Source organism: Myotis daubentonii, chromosome X (assembly GCF_963259705.1).
Source record: "Myotis daubentonii chromosome X, mMyoDau2.1, whole genome shotgun sequence".
Classification (NCBI taxonomy): domain Eukaryota; kingdom Metazoa; phylum Chordata; class Mammalia; order Chiroptera; family Vespertilionidae; genus Myotis; species Myotis daubentonii.
Genome location: NC_081861.1, coordinates 90,801,708 through 90,821,010, shown reverse-complemented (window position 1 = coordinate 90,821,010; position 19,303 = coordinate 90,801,708). Strand labels below are relative to the sequence as shown.

Here is a 19,303-nt window from a genome sequence, read left to right as displayed (position 1 = left end):
TCTGTTGATTACATATTCAGGAAGTTTTTTCCATATTTTACTTTTAATTCCTGTTTGGTCCTTGGAGCATGTCTGTGCAGCATCCACTTACTCTGCTACCATTTTTAATCTCTCCTCCATACTTAATCTTTAATATTATAGTTAAATATGGCTTAGAGGTAGTTTATGTCATTTAAATCGCCATTAGAAACCAGAATGGATTATGTATAAAGATATTGATAGGGACATTTTGGACAAGGGGAAAAAAATCCTACTGTAAACCAATTGGATTGCACAGGCTATTTCATTTTAGTCATAATGCTACTACTCTAACCCTCTTTAGTCCAACTCTGTAAAGGTAACCTGCCACATTGTTGTAAAATTTTCAAGAGCCATTTAAGAATTCATAATTAAGAGAATGTATTTCAGGATTGGCTTAACTCATACTATAGATAACATTCTAATTTATAAACTTACTAGTGACCTGGTGCACAGATTCGTGAACATTGAAAGGAAATTAATTAGAAGGTGGCTGGTGGGGCGGGGCTGGGCAACATGGGCCAGACAAGCCCTGGAGCCAACCTTCCGTAGTCCCTCCCCAGCCGGCTGCACCTGGGGTGGTGCTGTGGCTCGAATGGCATCTGTGGACTGAGCAGGGTCCTTCTAGCAGGTGGGGTCCCTCGGCCTGGCCTGTGGGGATTGGGCCAAAACCAGCTCTCTGACATTCCCTAAGGGGTCCCGGAGTACAAGAGGGCACTTTGCAAAGTTGCTGTTGTACAGTGTGTGGCATGCAAATGCAAGTGTGCAGTAAGCCAGATTCGGGGCCAACAGTGCCCCAGCAACAACATAACCTATGGCCGAAGGTAGAATCTCACAGCCCTGCAAGGAATCGGGCTCCCTCCTCTCTGGTTTTGGGGTGCATCACCCAAGAACTGCTGCTGCCAAGTCAATGCAGCTCGGCAGCTCCTGCATTGAGTGTCTGCCCCTGGTAGTCAGTGCATGTCATAGTGACTGGTTGGACACTTAGCATATTAGCCTTTTATATATAGAGATTCTATTCACAAATGATAGCCCTTAGTGATTTCCAGGTATTACAAGTGGAAGTGTATGTTTTTCTCCTTATGTGTCAAAGTGTCTTTCACTTTAGAAGTATAAAGAATTACAAATTAAATAAGCAGGCACTCCTAAGGGAAGGCAGTGACATCCAGTTTATATTGTTGCCCTTCTTATTATTCAAAGATGTCACTACTGATTTCACCCACACTTGTAGGGAGCAAAAAGTAAACCTTTAACTACACATTCTTTGTATATGACATACATACAAACTGCTCTTTGAACTCTGGCTGCAGCTGCTATTTGTAGAGCCTGTCACTCTCTGTATTTCTGTGTTCAACTTGTGGCCAGCTAAAAGCCTTGCTCAAAAAGAGTTTCCAAATTCCGTATCGTTGCATTCCAAGCTGGTCTTTGCTGCTGTTTTCCCAAATGGACCACAGTTATGTCATGTTTCTTGAAGCTATGCTTAAGTGCATCCTTTGGAGTATTTTTTTATGCTACCCCTGCTTATGGTTATGCCAGAAAGCTCATCATACCAAACATACTTGGGTACCTGTCTGTCATTGCCATCTCTACACATATCATCAATGAACATTGTTTTCATGCACATAGACCAGATGACTTCCAGTATCTCAGTAGTGGTTGTCCCCTTTTACCATTTTACTTTAAGCAGGACTCCAACTCTGGCAATAAAATAGCTCAGTGAGGTAGATGTGACATTTATGGCGGGTGTGAATTTCAAAGTTATACAAAATCTGGGTATAGCCTGCATTGTCCATTGATGAGAATCAATTCAGTAAGCTTCTATTTTTCCAGTTCTGTTTTGGATGCTAGGAACAGAGCTGAACCTAGGAAACAGATGATCAGAGTAGAAGTCAATCTCCCCCTTTGTGTCAGTAGTTGTGTTTTTAAAATAACTCATCTTTCCCCTTAATGTGCATCTCAAACAAATTTTACCTTGTCCAGAAGATAAGTCCACACAGGTTCTGAACCTACAAATATAGATACCTTTGAGGGGCTTACTACCAATGTGGGAAAGAAAAATTAATGTTAATGATATAGTAGGCATCGTTTGGTAAGTGTTAGGTGATTCATACAGCCCAAAAATGGGAGGCAAGAAAATCAGAGATTGAACTGGTCTGTACTGTAATTTCTTGCTGATGCCACACTATGGTAATATCCTGAAAAAAAGATATTCTTCTTCTTTATTTTGCTTTCTGTTTTACAGTTACTTGCATTGTTGGGCAGTGATTTTTTAAAATATATTTTTATTGATTTTGGAGAGAAAGGGAGAGGGAAAGAGAGATAGAAATATCAATGATGAGAGAGAATCATTGATCAGTTTCCACTTGCACACCTCTCTCTAGGGATTGAGCCCAGAACCCAGGCATGTGCCCTGATGGGGAATGGAACCTATGACCTCCTGCTTCGTAGGTCAATACTCAACTACTGAGCCATGCCAGTGGGGCTGGGCAGTGATTTTTAAGCCACAATTCCTAGGGAGCCAAATTCAGTGACTGCTTTTAGCTCTATATGGAAAAGGTTGGTTGTGTTTAGCTTCCATGTTTTGCTTTACTGCATAATTTCAGTAATCATTAGACATTTTTATAACGGGATGGCAATTCTTGATACTCACACCAGAGATGTCAAAGGTGCCAATTTCCTTTAGCATTTGGGTTGATTGCTACCTCCTCACCCCCCACACCCTGCTGGTGGCAGCTCCCATGAGATGCTGTGATCAAGTTGAGTGCTCTTATTTGCTTGCTCTCTTGGAGCTGGCATGCTGTGTTCAGCAACCCGCACATTCTGTGCTTCCCCTCTTGTCACACTGCTTTTAAAACCTTACTACTGCCCTAGCTGGTTTGGCTCAGTGGATAGAGCATCGGCCTGTGGACCAAAGGGTCCTGAGTTTGATTCCAGTCAAGGGCATGTACCACAGTTGCAGGGTCCTCCCCAGCCTGGGCCCTGGTCAGGGCTTGGGCAGGAGGCAACCAATTGATATGTTTCTCTTACATTGATGTTTCTCCTCTTTGTCTTTCCCTCTCTTCCACTCTCTCTAAAATCAATGGAAAAATATCCTTGGTGAGGTTTAAAAAAAAATAACCCTTACTACTTCCTGTTATGCAGTGCTATCATTGAACTACAAAGCAACTCAGGATTATTTGCATGCTGTTTGACTGTGTAATGTTAAAGGTTGTGTCTAGTTCAGTGCCCTCCATATGGTACCTACCTTCTCTAGACCAAATTATATACTTATATATGCATAGCCCATGGACATGGACAATAGGATATTAAAGACCTGTGGGTGGGTGGGGGCTGGGTGCAGAGAGGTAAAGGGGGGGAATGGGAGACATCTACAATACTGTTAACAATTATATATATATATATATATATATATATATATATATATATATATCCTATCTAATAAAAGAAAAACATGGTAATTAGCGTACATCCGCTACCCTTCCCATTGGCTAATCAGGGTGATATGCAAATTAACTGCCAGCCAAGATGGCGGCCAGCAGCCAGGCAGCTTGAAACTAACATGAGGCTTGCTTGCTTCAGTGACAGAGGAAACCAACGTTCCCCGCCTGCCTTGCCGGCCTCTGAGCTTGCAGTATGAAACATAGTTACAAATATAGAAGCTAAACAAAACCCCAGAAACCTGCTTTCAGCCTGCCGGGATCTCAGAGCTGGAGCTGATACAGTGTTTCGATTATAGAACACAAACAAAGCAGATACCTGCTTTCAGCAGCAGAGGCCTCAGAGCTGGAGTCAGAGCAAAAGCTGGCCCAGAATAAAAAAAACAAAAACAAACAAAAAAAGGAGCAGTTGGGAGCTTCAGTCACCTGCCAGCCTGAAAACAGCCCTCAGCCCCTCACCCACACTGGTGAGGCACCCCAGTGGGGACCCCCATCCTGAAGGGTGTGTGACCAGCTGCAAACAGCCATCATCCCCTCACCCAGGCTGGCCAGGCACCCCAGTGGGGACCCCCACCCTGAAGGGTGTGTGACCAGCTGCAAACAGCCATCATCCCCTCATCCAGGCTGGCCAGGCACCCCAGTGGGGACCCCCACCCTGATCCAGGACACCCTTCAGGGCAAACTAGCTGGCCCCCACCCATGCACCAGGCCTCTATCCTATATAGTAAAAGGGTAATATGCCTCCCAGCACCAGGATCAGCGGAGCCGCGAGGCCTCCTGGCACCGGGATCAGCGTGACAGGGGGCAGCGCTCAAACCCCCTGATCGCCCTGCGGCTCTGTGTGTGACAGGGGGTGGGTCCACAACCTCCCTATCTGCCCTGCTCTGTTCGTGACAGGGGAAGGCACCCCAACCCTCTGATCAGCCCTGCTCTGTGCCTGATGGGGGGAGCTCCCCAATCCCCTGATCGGCCCTGCTCTGTGTGTGACAGGGTGCGGCGCCCCCCCCCCCCACGGGCCCTGCTCTGTGTGTGATGGGGTAGAGCCATAACCTCCCCATCGGCCCTGCCCTGAGTGTGACAGTGGCAGCACCCCAACCCCCTGATCGGACCTGCTCTGTGGGTGATAGAGGGCGGCGCCCCAACCCCCTGATCCGCCCTGCTCTGTGTGTTACAGGGGGTGGTGCCCCAACTCCCCTATCGGCCCTACTCTGTGAGTGACAGGGGGGAGCTCCCCAACCCCCTGATTGACCCTGCTCTGTGCGTGACAGGGTACAGAGCCCCAATCCCCCTGATGGGCCCTGCTCTGTGTGTGACAGGAGGTGGCGCCGCAACCTCCACATTGACCCTGCCTTGACTGTGACAGGGGGTGGTGCCCCAACCCCCCAATCGGCCCTACCCTGAGCGTGACTAAGGGTGGCATCACAACCTCCCAATCCGCCCTGCTCTGTGCATGACAAGGGGTGGTGCCCCAACTCCCCAGTCGGCCCTGCTCTGAGCCCAACTAGGGGCTGCATCTAGGGATTGGGCCTGCCCTCTGCCACCCAGGAGCAGGCCTAAGCCAGCAGGTCGTTATCTCCCGAGGGGTCCCAGACTGCGAGAGGGCACAGGCCGGGCTGAGGGTCTCCTCCCTCCCCCCCGAGTGCACAAATTTTTGTGCACCGGGCCTCTAGTATCATAATAAATATTCAATGGAGTTGTATAAACTATAGCAACTCAATAGACTGTTATTTAGTCATTCAAAATCATCACTATGCATATATAGCAGCATGAAGATATTATATTAAGAGGATTTATTTGGTAAGACTGTCATAAAAAAATAATACGGGTGGGGGCGGCATTAAACAATATAAATTTATTTTCTCACTGTTCTGGAGATTAGGTGTCCAAGATCAAGGTGTCAACCGATTTTTTTTTCCTGAGGCCATTCTCCTTAGTTTGTAGATGGTCACTTTCTTGTTAGGTCCTCACATGGTCTTTCCTCTGTGTATATGCATCCCTGGTATCTGCATGTCCACATTTTCTCTTATTATTAGGACATAATTTAGATTGGATTATGACCGTACTAATAGTCTTATTTTAAATTAATTACTTTTTTAAGGACCTATCTCTAAATACAGTAACTTTCTGAGTTATTGGAGATTAGAGCTTCAGCAAATGAATTTTGGGCATACACAATTCAACCAATAGCATAAGCAACTGAAAGGAGTGTACTAAAAATAATTCGAAATAATTTTTTAAAAAATCAGAGCATGTTGAGTTAAGGGTTCTTTTAATTAGAAGTGTACTCAATGCCAGCTTCTGTATCCATTTTATATCTATGGCATACCCATGAAAATAGTTTGGGCAATCCTACTTCACTAATTGGTACTGAGATAAGATGCTCATTTTTTGGCGTTGTGGAATCACTTGGAGATTTTGTTAAACGTCTCAGCGTATAAATACTTTTATTTTGTTTTATTTTATTTCAAGGTGCCAGATGATTACTGATGGGTGATGGTAATGACAGCATTTGTTGTAATAAGAAAAATGGATTTATTCAACAACATTGAAAAATAAATATTTCTTTAAAAAATAGGTGACTTATCAATTTTAGAAAGCTTGGTAGGTACCTGCCTCCTCTTGAGACAAATGAAGTACCAATTTCTATAAAAAGATTAACTCTAGGAATGATTGAATAGAGGTGAAAAACACTGTCTTATGTGAGAGCCCTGTTTCACCAGTGGCAAAGGGAGATTTAGCCTTTCAGTCTCCAGATAATGGACAGGTTGAGGAATGAACATAAAACAGTTTCTCAAAATGTGGTTCAGGATGACCTACATCAGAATCCTGTAGTAAGGAAGTTGAAAAGTCAGATTCTGGGGGCCTACTTAATCTAAATTTGGGGAGGGTAATGCCCAGGATTCTACATTTTCATACTCATGCCTTGTGATTGTGATACACACCAAAATTGGAGAGCCACTGACCTACAGAATCTCTCATTCTTAAATCCCTTTGACTTATTACTGCCAGTAGTGTAATGAGTCCTTAGTCTACCTCTCCATGGTTGATCCTAAGAAATGAGGTCCAATTAGGGTAAAATAAAATCCTGTCTTTAACCGTTTGTACACCATAACAGTCTATAGACACAAGCAGTGGACCTTTTTTAATTAAATTCAAAATATCATGGCAGTTAACTGGTTAAGGAATGGATTACTGATAGTCCTATTATCTTTTCAACAGATATTTATTTATTAGAGACCTACTTTGGGACAGGCCCAGAGCTAATACAATCAAATATATTAGCCATGAAATTAATTAAATTTATTCTATGTCATGGTAAAAAGAAAAAAGTACCTAATAAAATTTTGTGGGTTTAAATATTAGGAAAAAATGTTGTAACAATATCTGGAGAGTCACTAGCGCTAATGGATGCATCTCTCGTGTATCACTGTTAACGAATTGTTTCCAGCTGAGATCTCTGTAATCTGCAGGTGCTGTTTACCATGTAATTTTACCATAGGAAACAAGGGAGTAATCAGTTAATAAAGTGTAAAGAATTAGACTGTCCTTCCCTTGAGCAAAATGCCTGGCTGTGGCCAACATTCCTGATGCCTCCTGCCTTGTGCAATAAGAAAGCAATATTTGAAGAGAGAAAGCTGTTTTGTTCATATTTTGCAACTTGCCTCAGAAGGCCATGCTAATGAATGCAAAACTCAAGCTAGAATTGCAGACTTTTTGTATGAGCAGCCACTGATTTTTTGTCCTTACCATTATACTACACAGAGGATAGTTTTCCCTCTTTCATCTAATTGAGACTCGGGAATTGAGCAATAAACAAAAGGGCACTGTGAATAGGGATCCTCTTTCAGTTTAAGCTGTGTTTTGTGTTGTTTCCTTTCAGTTTTTATTGAGAAGATAGAAACTATATTTAAAGCATTTTCATATACAGATAGTCCCCATCTAATAAACACTTGATTTATGAATGTCCCATACTCATCCATAGCCTCTCTTAAGGGATTTTAAGCTACCCCTAGTACCCATAGAGACTGGAGTTGTATCTGCTATCTACAAGATTTTGTATCACTCTTAAATTCTTACAAACTCCCATCAGACCCTTTGGAACAGTTTATATGTAAGCACATTTTACTGCTGACATCAGGGCACAAGAAGGTGCTGGAGGCCCTGCCAGAACACAAAGAGTGTAAAGGAAATTCTGGAATTGTAGTTGTGATGGTGGCGAGATTATTCATTTGGACTTCAAAATTCCTTTTCCCCAGAAATAGCATTATATTGTAATGACACATCATGTAAAACTCAGTTTTGTGACAAATTCACCTATCCAGATTGAGCAATAAACAAATGGCCTCTAAGCTGCCAGAGAATGTGCATCTTATTTATTGGAAAAACTATTCAAAAACTCATTGACTACCTGTTTATTCTGTTTCTACGTGATTCTAATTAGTTTTAACAAGATGTTAAGCCTATAACATTATAAGTAGCAAATTTGAAGGGACTAGAAAAGATGTTGCAGGTTAGTAAAGTGAAATCTGGTAGTTGACAGCAAGGTAAGACACAAAAAAGCGTTAAAAAGAAGGTTAAGATTTCAAAAACCAGCCACAGTAAAACTACTTCACATCCACAAGAGTGGCTAAAATAAAAAATATTGACAATATAGTGTTATGAAAATGCAGAGCACTGGAACTCTCATACATTGCTGGTGGGAGTATAAAATGGTACAGTCACTCTGGAAAACAGTTTGGCAGTTCCTTAGTTCAAATACTTAATATATAACCCAGAGGTTCCACCCCTTTGTGTTTACCCAAGAAAAATGAAAACATAAGTCCCCCACGAACACTTGTACATGAGTGCTCATCAGCTTTATTCATAACTAGAGGCCTGGTGCACAAAATTCATGCACTGGGGGGGGGGGCAGTGTCCCTCAGCCCAGCCTGTGCCCTCTCACAGTCTGGGAGCCCTGCATCAATCTCCCCAAACAGGTAGACCCTGCCCACTCAGCTGATGCTCTGCAATGGATCACTCCTGCAGAGGGAGGCCCCGCCACCCGCCGCAGTGCCGCTGCCAGTTGGTGGCCTGGACCTCCCTCTTTGGGGCAATCATGGAGTCCCTTGATTGGTTGATCGCCCCCGCCGACTGGTGGCCTGGGCCTGCCTCTGCAGGGTGATCATGGAGACGATGGCTGGGCTCCCGACCAATCGTACCACACCTGTCTTGGCTGGCCTGGCACCAGTGGGTGTCATAGTGTGGTCGTCCGGAAGGTCGTCCAGACGGTCATTCTGCTGTTCGGTCATTCAGTCGATTTGCATATTATGCTTTTATTATTATAAATAGCCCCAAACTGGAAATAACCCAAATGGTAACCCAAAAGGTAAATGAATTTAGAAATTGTGATATATCCATCCAATAAAATACTACTCAGCAATAAAAAAGAATGAACTACTGATACCCACAGCAAAATGGATGAGTCTCACAGACATTGTTGAATGAAAGTAACAACACACAAAAATCATACAATCATAATGTATGATTTCATTTATGTGCAATTCTAGAATGGGAATTACTAAGCTGTGGTGATAGAAATCAGAAGAGTGGTTGTGTTGGGTGGGAGATTGCATTAAAGAATGACTGGAAGGCCCATAAGAAAAAATTCTGGGATGATGGAAATGTTCTGTCTTGATTTGGGTAGTGGTTACAAAGGTGTGTGCATTTTTCAAAACTCTTCAAACTTTATACTTAAAATGTGTGCATTTTATTGTATGTAGATTACAACTTAAATTTTCATAAAGTACAACATTTACAAAGGGGAAAAATCTTTCAGAGGATCCCCCTGCTGCAGGATAATCTAAATTCCTTAACATGATCTAGCCCTTATTTAATGTCTTTTGGCTCATTCTTTAACATTATTCCCAACCTCCTACCCCTTATTTTAATTTACTTGTATTTCCAAAAACTGCTATTCTCTCTCTTTCCTCTGAACCTTTAAGCACAATGCTCCTTTCGCCTGGAACTTGCTTTTTTGTTTTATTTTTAAAATATAATTTTATTGATTTCAGAGAGGAAGGGAGAGGGAGAGAGAGATAGAAACATCAATGATGAGAGAGAATCATTGATCGGTTGCCTTCTGCACACCCCTCACTGGGGATCGAGCCCACAACCCAAGCATGTGTCCTTGACCAAAATCGAACCTGGGACCCTTTAGTCCTCATGCTGATGCTCTATCCACTGAGCAAAATCAGCTAGGGCTCTTCTTTGTTTTCCATCACTAAATCATTGACATCATTCAGGACTCACAGAGGTAACACCTCCTCCAAGAAGCCCTGAATTAAATCATATATTGTGGATTAATTTCTATTAAAAATAGCTGAAATAAGTTTCAGTACTCAGAATTACCAAGAAAACTCTTCAATCCAGGTAGACTTGTTCTTTTGGAGTTTCAAATGATTGAGATTTTATTGTAAATATCAGTTTGGGTTTATATTTTTAGTAGTATAATAGCTTATTTATGTTATGGGTTAAGTAACTTTCTATGGGCTTTGTCTGGAAACCTAGCCAGAGTTTATTATGTTGATTTTATGGGAAAATGCATTTTACATTCCAATCAAGTGATTCAAAAATACTGCTCAGTTGAACCATGTGCAATTGCTAATATTCGACCATTTTTTACTTACAAAAATGAGTTTCATATTGTTCAACTTAAATTTTTTTAAATTAACCTTATGACAAGTTGGAAATTACCTAAGCATTCACTTATTAACTGTATATTTATTTAACACAACAATATATTATGCAAGATGCTAATCTTGTACATTAAGGCTGTTGGGTATAATTGTTCTATGTAAACAGTAAACCACAGGGTTTTGAAGAAAGTTAGTATAGAATGATAAGGCTTTCGTGAGTTGTACCAACTTTTTGTTTTCAATTAACAAGAGATGCAGCAGACATGAGGATTCTAAAGTTGTTTATTTTTTTAACATTAGCACTAGGGTGAAAATGCAGATTCACTTCTTTTTTAACCCCCAAACTCTCTAACCAGTCTATTTGGAAGATTGATTTTAATAATAATAATAATAATAATAATAATAATAGCTAACACTTATTGAGTACATATTACATGCTGGGTACTGTGCTAACCCTTTAACTATTTTAGGAGCAAAGTACTATTTATTATCTCTATTTACAGATGAGGAAATTAAAACTCAAGTAATTTGCTCAAGGTTACACAGCTATAATTAGCAAGTCGGATTAGAATCACTCTCATTCCTATTACTCTGTCCACTATTTAGCTCAAGCATGTTTTTAACCACAGAGAGGCACTTACTGTATGCTGAAATATTATGATTCATTTTAGCATGTACATATTTAAGCTGTGGTTATCATTAGTGGAACCAGGCCCATTCACATATGAAACATATTGTATTATTATGAGAGATCATCAAAAGAGAGTAAAGGATCAAGTACCAAAATGAGTCTTATACACCCAACTGCTATAGGAGCTCTGTAGGAGTCTAGGAAACAGAGAAAATAAATATGTATTTTGTTATGATTAACTCCCAGAAGAATGTTTACATAAATGGCATCTTCCAATCATAACTGGATGCAGAGCATTCTGGGAACAAACCAAAAGTTTAGTATAAATAGGAATGTGGGAAGTTTATGAATGTACATTAATGAAGTTCGAGAGGGAGTTGCAAACTCAAGTCTAATTCTGGGCAGACATCAGTAGTACATGAGGGAAATTAGAGATCTATGACTGGGCTCTCTGAATCCCAGAACTGTATGGAGAAATGGGACTCGGAGGATTAGTCATTAGACATTCAGGGCAGAAGTGAGGGGATTCAGAGCTTAGTCAAAATTTCATGTCTACATGACTGGAATAATAACGGTAACAAAAATAAAAGGATTTCTACAGTGGAGGGGAAGATGGGCTCAAGTTTTAGACATGCTGAATTTGAGGTGAAGCTAGAATGTCTACAGGAAACTAGTTTTTTATGTCAGCTATGGTTGACTGGGTTCAACCTTTCATTCATCTATTTGTTGTTTTTACAGATGGGCCTGCTGAATCTTTTCTTCCCTGAAGAAAAGTCATACACTGAAGCAGAAAGTAGGCGTGTCCGTCGAAATAAAAGAAGCAAAAGCAGTGAAGGAGCAGATGGTAAGTCTGCTTAGGTGATCTTTTATCATATCTCAGTTAATGTGAGTACCATTCTGATAACTAGCTTCTCAAGTGTGCTTCACCATCTAATAGATTGTTCACAGACCCAGAGTAACAGAAGTTTTTTTAGCCTAGGCTACCCATCAGTCATTTGACATAGAATTGATCACACAGAATCCTCTCTCCTGCAACTCCAGATAGATTCAGTTCTTTCACAGTATGTCTAAGAGCCATAGCAGCATTTGTATCTCTCAAGAGCAACCTCCATAAGGACCTCATCTCTCCTGGGGACATCCCATATCTACTAAGACCACCAAGAGGATTCAGTGCTATTCTTGGAGTTGACATAGTGTTGTGCCATGGTGGCACTTACATGATATATTCATTCCAATGATAAGCATGTCAGTATTAGTATCAGCTACCATGCTCAAACATGAACTAGAGCTTCTAGATCTTCTTAGTAAATATCTTAATGGCAGGAATTTATTTCTCTTTGTATAACCAGAGAATGTAGACTAGTACCTGGCAAATTGTTGGTATTTATAATATAAGTTGATGGTGTTTATTGCCCCTTCAGCTAGGTTATGATGTGCCATGAAAACCATTCCTATTGAAGGTAAAATAGATTTGAGTCAACTAGCAATGCATTTTGTGGGGCATAACAAGATGTTGAGCTAGCTCCTGGGCAAGGTCTTTGAATCACCCTATTTTAATATTACTCTGTCAGTAGATAGAACACTACTTCTTTGGCACAGTAGTTTGTAGAATGCATAGCTCGGGGCTGCTGCAAAGCCATCTGGATTCAGAGACAGCATGTGCTGGATACCTCTGCCAAAGATATATTTCTGGGGGTTACAAAGAACTATAATTTTATAAAGATGAAAATGAGATTTTTAAGTGACATTTGTCAATGTAAGTAAGGGCCAATGATGGAGGCAATTCCAGGAGGCATGTGCTATTTAAGAATGGGGCCAGGACTTTGTCTGTAGGGGCCAGAAGAAACAGAACTGGATGAAGTCTGAGAAAGAGCTCAGAACAAGGACCCTATAATTAAAAAGAAAGAGAAATAAGATAAGTGGAATGGTCTAGTCACTGGAGGTGGCAGCAGCATTGAGCCCTTGAATGCAGAATGCAGAACTGGACCAGTGGGGCTATTATCTAGAGCAGACACTTTGCATACAATTGATGACCAAGTTTAAGCCTAGGAAATATGGTCCATGAAGTAAAAGTCAACTGTTATTCACTTGCAACCAGTTTCCTGGAAGTCTTCAGAAGGCTATGTTGAAGCTGAGAACTGACAGCCATGGGCCCTTTCCTCTCTCAGTTACCTCACCTTTGATGCATGTAGGTCTTTCCACCTTTGACTCTCCCCCTGAGGCTATTCCCAATGAAATCTCTCATATTCCCTAATTGCTAAGAAGGAGAGGAGAGAGATGGTAAGAATAATATGACCTTCCTCCCCAAGTGGGAAGTCCAATCGTTTCTAAAGTTTACCTCTTCCCTTGGCCTCCCATTTTTTTCTCTTAAAGAAGGAAGCATATTCCACTTTCCTAAACCACTTTATCTGGATCTGGATTCCAGCATCTTTGCTTCTGATCTTTCTTAGAGTGTTTATTCTGTTTTGATACAAACTAGTTTTTTTCTGGCAAAGTCCAAAGCCTCTCACTAGTTTTTAGCATTTCTAATCTAATTTCCTCCTGGTCTGATACTCTAGTCCAGGGGTTGGTAACCTTTTTGTGAGTGCGTGCCAAAACCAGCAAAATCTCTGACTCAAAATTCTTCTGCGTGCCAACCCTAATTTTTGGAGAACATGTTATGCTTACTTGATATCTCTTAAGGTGTACGTATGTGAAGAACCTTGAAGAAATAATAAAATTCATTCGAGCCACAAAAACACAGTATATGATGATGAAAAATACATTTTTTTTAATGTATACATGTACACTGATAGTCTGACAGAAAACTTTATGACTCCATTTGATATTATCAGTGGGACTTTTGCTGCTGCATCACTGATGACAGAGATTTTACATCATGTTTATATTTCGTGACCTTCAGAGATATGCAGGAGCTACTACTTTCATCCGTCAGGCTACTCCTATTACAAGACTTAACAAAATTCATCACTGAGAACAAAGACTCAGAAGCATATGTGGATGAAAACATGGAGAGTAACGCTGTTACAAAGTTTTTTAAACAGAAAAAAATTTCTGGAATGGCATTCCAAGTCCTCAATGGTTCGTTTGCGACACTTCTCTCTGGTACTCCTGTCTCTAATCGCTTTTTTTTAATGTTTTCCAAGTCAACTCTAAGATCAATAAATTTCTGCTTCCAAATTGAGCTACTCTGAAATTCAATCAACTGCATTTCAAAGTCAGCCATGTCTATCCATGAAAACATTTGTAAGTTTAGTTCCTCCAGTTTCATGCTCTCTGGAAACCTCATGAATTTTGCTGTCTCTTCCAGTTCTCTGAATTTCGCAAATCTTGAGAAGAACTGCTCAATAGTTGACTCGATGATGTTTAAAAACAGCTTTTGAAGGCTTTGACAGTCTGTTCTGTCATCTTTTGGGAGGTCTTTGATGTGCCTCTTGAGGTTTAGGAAATATCTAAATCTCTCACAATCCACATCCCTCTTAAAGACTTCCAGTTTCTTTTCAAAAGCCTTTATATAACCAAACATAACATCAAGTGTCTTGCCAGTTCCTTGTAATTTAACATTTAAGTCATTCAGATGTTCACAAAAATTGTAAATGGAACATTATAAGAGAGGGTTTCACATGCCAGCAAAAGTTACTGGTGTGCCATGTTTGACATGCATGCCAGGGGTTGCCCCCCCCCCCCGCTCTAGTCAGTCACTAGACTCTAGTCACTTTGTGCCAATCACAGATATTTTTCATTAAGGAGTAAACTGGGAAGAATCTAAGAGCCCCTGAGAGTCAGGAGTATGTAATGTCTGCGAGTCCTGGGATTTTATTAGATTTCCAGCCTTTCATCTGGGAGGCTATACAACCATTTCTTTTGATGTGATGGATTCTCCAGTGAGTTCAAGAGTGACAAGCCAATCTAAGTCTCCTTTACTTTGGAACCATTCCTGTCACTCTGTTGAGTATATGCTATATTTATTAAATGCATTTATCAAATAGTTACTGAGAAAATATTTGTGTAATATCAGAATGGAAATGCTGTAAGAATATTACTATCTGTCTGTTTTGTTTACTTTTATATCCCCAGTTGCCTACAAAAGAACCTGGCACATAGTATACCTCCAATAAACATGTTTTATTGCCCTCAAGGCCTTAACTTCCAATGTAAAGAGACAGGCAGTAAACAAAATTGGTTGTGGAGAAAATATAGCAGGGCAAGAGGAAGAGAAAGTGATGGGGTGTGTTATAATGTGGTCAGGGGCGGTTCCTCTAATAAAGGAACAATTGAGAAGAAATATGAATAAAATAAAGGTATGAGCCATGCAAACATTTGAAGATGGGCAGAGGAGTAGAGAATAAACAATACAAATGTTCTGAAGCAGAAGAATGCTTGGCATTTTCTAGAAAGATCAGGTGTGGCTAGGAGCAGAATGAGCAATAGGAAGAGGGAAGTAGATGAAATCAGAGAGCAAAGTTCAATCTAAAACCTTGTAGGCCAAGGTAAGGACTCCAACTTTTACACTGCCTGAGAGGGAACCATTGGAAGATTTTGAGCAGAGGAATGACAGGATTTGACTTATGTTTTAACAGAATCCCTCTGGTTGCCATATTGAAAATAGGTCCAGGAAAAAGGACAGAAGCAAGAAGACCTGTTAAGGGAGGATAACAATAATTTAGGCAAGAGATGATGGTGTTTTAGACCAGAATGGAGTCCATATGGGTGGTAAGTGGTCAGATTCTGGAGAGATTTTGAAGGAATAGCTGACAGGATTTTGGAGTTGATTAGATAAGGTACATGAGAGACAGAGAATAGCCAAGGAGAACCCCAAAGTTTTGGACATAGTGAATTACCATTTCTGAGATGGGAACAACAGGGGAAGAACAGGGTAAAGGTATGTAGAGAAGGAATCAAGAGTTCAGTTAGGCATGCTAAATTTGAGGGGCCTGATAGACAACCAGGCAGCCAGAGACTGGCTGGCATTGCTCAGTGGCCCATGCACTGAAGGGTTTCAGATTCAATTCCCGGTCAAGGGCACATACCTGGATTGCAGATTCGATCCCCAGCCTGGTTGAGTCAAGTGCAGTAAGGAGGCAATTAATCAATGTGTCACTCTCACATCTATGTCTCTCTCTCTCTCTCTCTCTCTCTCTCTCTCTCTCTCTCCCCCCCCCCCGCCTCCCTTCCACTCTCTCTAAAAAATTAATGGAAAAAATCTCCTCGGTGAGGATTAACAAAACAAAACAAGGCAGCCAGATATGTAAGTCTATACCCTATATCATGTCTCAAGACAATGATCTGACTCTGTTCTATAAAAGTAAAGAGCTCACTGAAGAACTGAGTCAATCTATAAACCATCTGAACAGAGTAAGAAGTAGTATGGGAGAGGTAGGTCAGAGTGATGTGAGTTAAGGCCAGAAATAAAAACAAGCACATGTTGATTCTAAATTCACAAGTTACTTGATATGTTATATTTAAAAAAATTAGTTATCCAGCTCAGGTTTGCTTCCCAAGCATCAAAGGAAAAGCAGTTTATGTAGAACATGGCAGAGATTTCAGGAAGAAAGGATTTTTCTAAAGTAAAAAATGGAGATAAGTTTAAAAACAGAGCAGGAAAAAATGGTTCTAGCTCCTTGTATAATTTTGTGACCTGTTACTATCCTTTAATTTCACTTCAGTTCTCAAAATTTTCTCATTACTTAACAAGCCTTCTAGGCACTGCAAAGAAGAGTGTAAAGATGAATAAGACCCCCAGAGAACTTTAATGAGGTAGCACATACATTGATAGGTAACAGGTAAAAAATGAAACAAAGGCCTGGCCGGTGTGACTCAGTGTTTCAGTGTTGACCTATGAACCAGAGGTCACGGTTCGATTCCCAGTCCAGGCATGTGCTCAGGTTGCAGGCTCAATCCCCAGTGTGGGGAGTGTAGGAAGCAGCCAATCAATGATTCTCTCTCATCATTAATGTTTCTGTTTCTCTCTCCCTCTCCCTTCCTCTCTGAAATCAAGACAAAATATTTTTTTTAAAAAAATGAAGATAGGGTGGGGGAAGTAGGTCCTGGAGTTTTACCTTACACGGCATCAGCACATAGAAAGTACTCAAACATTTGGTAAATGAATGATTGAACAAAAAATGGAGGTGGGGAATCTATATTTTCTATCTAGGAACTACAGATATTGATTTTTATTTTCTTCACTAATCCCTGTGTGAGAAAAAAAAATTTTCAAAAAATGGTTCATTCACATTGAGGAAATGCAAGGGCTGTAGTAGTGATCCTTAGAAGCATGCATAGGTTCACTAGGAATAAATCAGAATACAAAAGTCTATTTTTCTGTCTTCAGGAAAAAATATCATTGGCTACTAAACTAGATAATTGAGACATAACATAGGGATCGTCTATTTTGCCTTTGGAATGTCAATGGCTATGTCCAGAGCATATCCAAACTTTCTGACCCACTATTCTAGAAACAATTGCATTTATCCCAGTTTCTTCATTTGGATTATTCCATAAATTAAGGCTTTGACTAGGAAGCAGGAGTCCCAAACACAGAGCTAGTTCCCCTCCAATATAAATCTTGGCACTTTATAACTTCAATTCTTAGAAAATAAGTGAAGCCTTTTTCTTTACTACATCTTGGCCTTAAATTCACTGTTCCTGTTTTGAGTTGGCTAAAAGTGTTTGATACAGGTTTTAAGTTTATTTTTGCTAATTATACAGTTGATGTTCTCCAAGGAAAGCATGATACCTCCATTGTAGGTGCTGTGAGTCCCAGAAACCTGTGCCAGGATTTCCTGCTGAGACCCATCCTTGTGATATGTTTCTGAAGTAATAATAGCTCTAGGTGGCTTGCTTGGTCATCTCTCACAGGGTAAGGGTACTCCAGAAATCTGCAGAACTTTATTTTCTAGTTAGAATGAAATGTGGAATATATTTGGAGAGTCAGGAGATCTTAGAATCTGATAATATGAATCCAAAATTCCCATGGAGCTAGTTTCCATATTTTAAAAGTATTATAAAACCATTTGTTCTCTTCCTGTAGGAGCATTTTCAGGAATCAATAAAAATATTAATATCTTTCCACATCCACCTTCTCCCTCCCTATGTTTCTGTCCTAGTAATACAATAAAAATAAAAGTGCAACATGGTGTAATAGAAAGGATACTAGACTGAGTCACAATTTCTGGATCCTAATCCTGAAATCACTGCTACCTTACCAGTCTTGTGACTTTGGAGGAGTGACATCCCTCTGAGCCTCAATTTCCTTAGCTATAAAATGGAGATAATTAGCCCTGCTTGCCACATGTATTTGTTGTGGTGATCAGAAGCATTAACATATGCAAAATGCTTCAGAAATTATTAACTGCTAATACTATGTTATCTCTGGAAAATGAACATAAAAATATTATCTACTAGGTATTTTAAGCACTCATTCATTAATTTCTGGATAACCATTATTGTTCCTGTAAAGATACTCCCTTTCAGCCAGATTTCCTTTTTTATACTCACTGATGTTATCCAAGCCCATAGGAAGAAGATTCCAAGCCTCAAACTATGGCCCACCTCATCACTACAAATGATCACAGCTGTGCAGTTTGGCTGGCTGGCTGACTATGTCCCCTTTTGTCAGTATCTCTTCTTTGTAGTTATCTTTACTTTTAGTCAGATTAAAAATAGCATTCTTTTTTGTTATAAAATAGTAAAGAAAAAAACAAATAAGATTGGAATATATCCTTTGTTCTTTGTTTCTTAAAAATAATAATGGAAGAGGGCATACCTACCATTAAATTGGTACAGATGGACATGAAAGACTATTGCCTCAAAGAAACAGACTTTCTGCCTGTACAAATGTTAGCTAGAATTAAGACATGTCCTCATTCTAGTATTGCTCTTCTATTTATTGCTTGTCAGTGAGCTGTCACTGTGCTATTATCAAATGAGAGGGACTAAAATAATTTTGAGAGCTGATAGAGTATCAAGAGCTTGTTCACAAGACAAAATTAAAGGTTTCTGAGAGTTGACCATGTGTGTAGACTTGAAGAGGATTGTTGATTTCAAAGGTAGATTCCTCAAGGTTGCCTACTGATCATGAAAAGAATGCCCTCAGTGCCCAAAGCAAAATACTCTAAAAAGTAGCTTTATATCAAATAAGACATTAAGTAAGCTAAAATGTCTTAGCTTTCTCATACTCCAAAATGTTCTTTAAAACTATATTTTCATTTATGGAATTGCAGTAAATGATCTCAACAGGCTTTTATCACTGACATGGTTAATAGCACTTTTAGAAAGCCAACTACTTGTGAGACATTGTACCAGGCTTTGTGGTTGGTATAGCTACAAACTCCTGTCCTCAGTACCTAAGTACTTAAGTGAGCTAGGTATAGAAATTAAAGATTAAGCTGCTTAAAAATATTTATGAGATTTTTTAATTGCAAAAATAATACTTACTCATTATAGCTAACATAAAGAATATAGAATCATAAAAGGTAAAATGTGAACATTCCCGCCTCCCCCTAGAAAAATGCTGTAAAGGTGAGATATATTTAATGGATATC

General features: G+C 40.1%; 1 protein-coding gene across 5 annotated transcripts in view; it reads left to right on the top strand.

Moving 5' to 3' along the window:
- The window catches only part of EDA (ectodysplasin A), a 568,600-nt gene that overhangs the window by 407,820 nt on the left and 141,477 nt on the right, over nt 1-19,303 (top strand). For all 5 annotated transcript variants that reach the window (XM_059679640.1, XM_059679639.1, XM_059679638.1 and 2 more), the window contains exon 2: nt 11,499-11,604. In XM_059679640.1, coding sequence (XP_059535623.1) covers nt 11,499-11,604 — 106 coding nt within the window. The remainder of the gene's footprint in view (nt 1-11,498; nt 11,605-19,303) is intronic.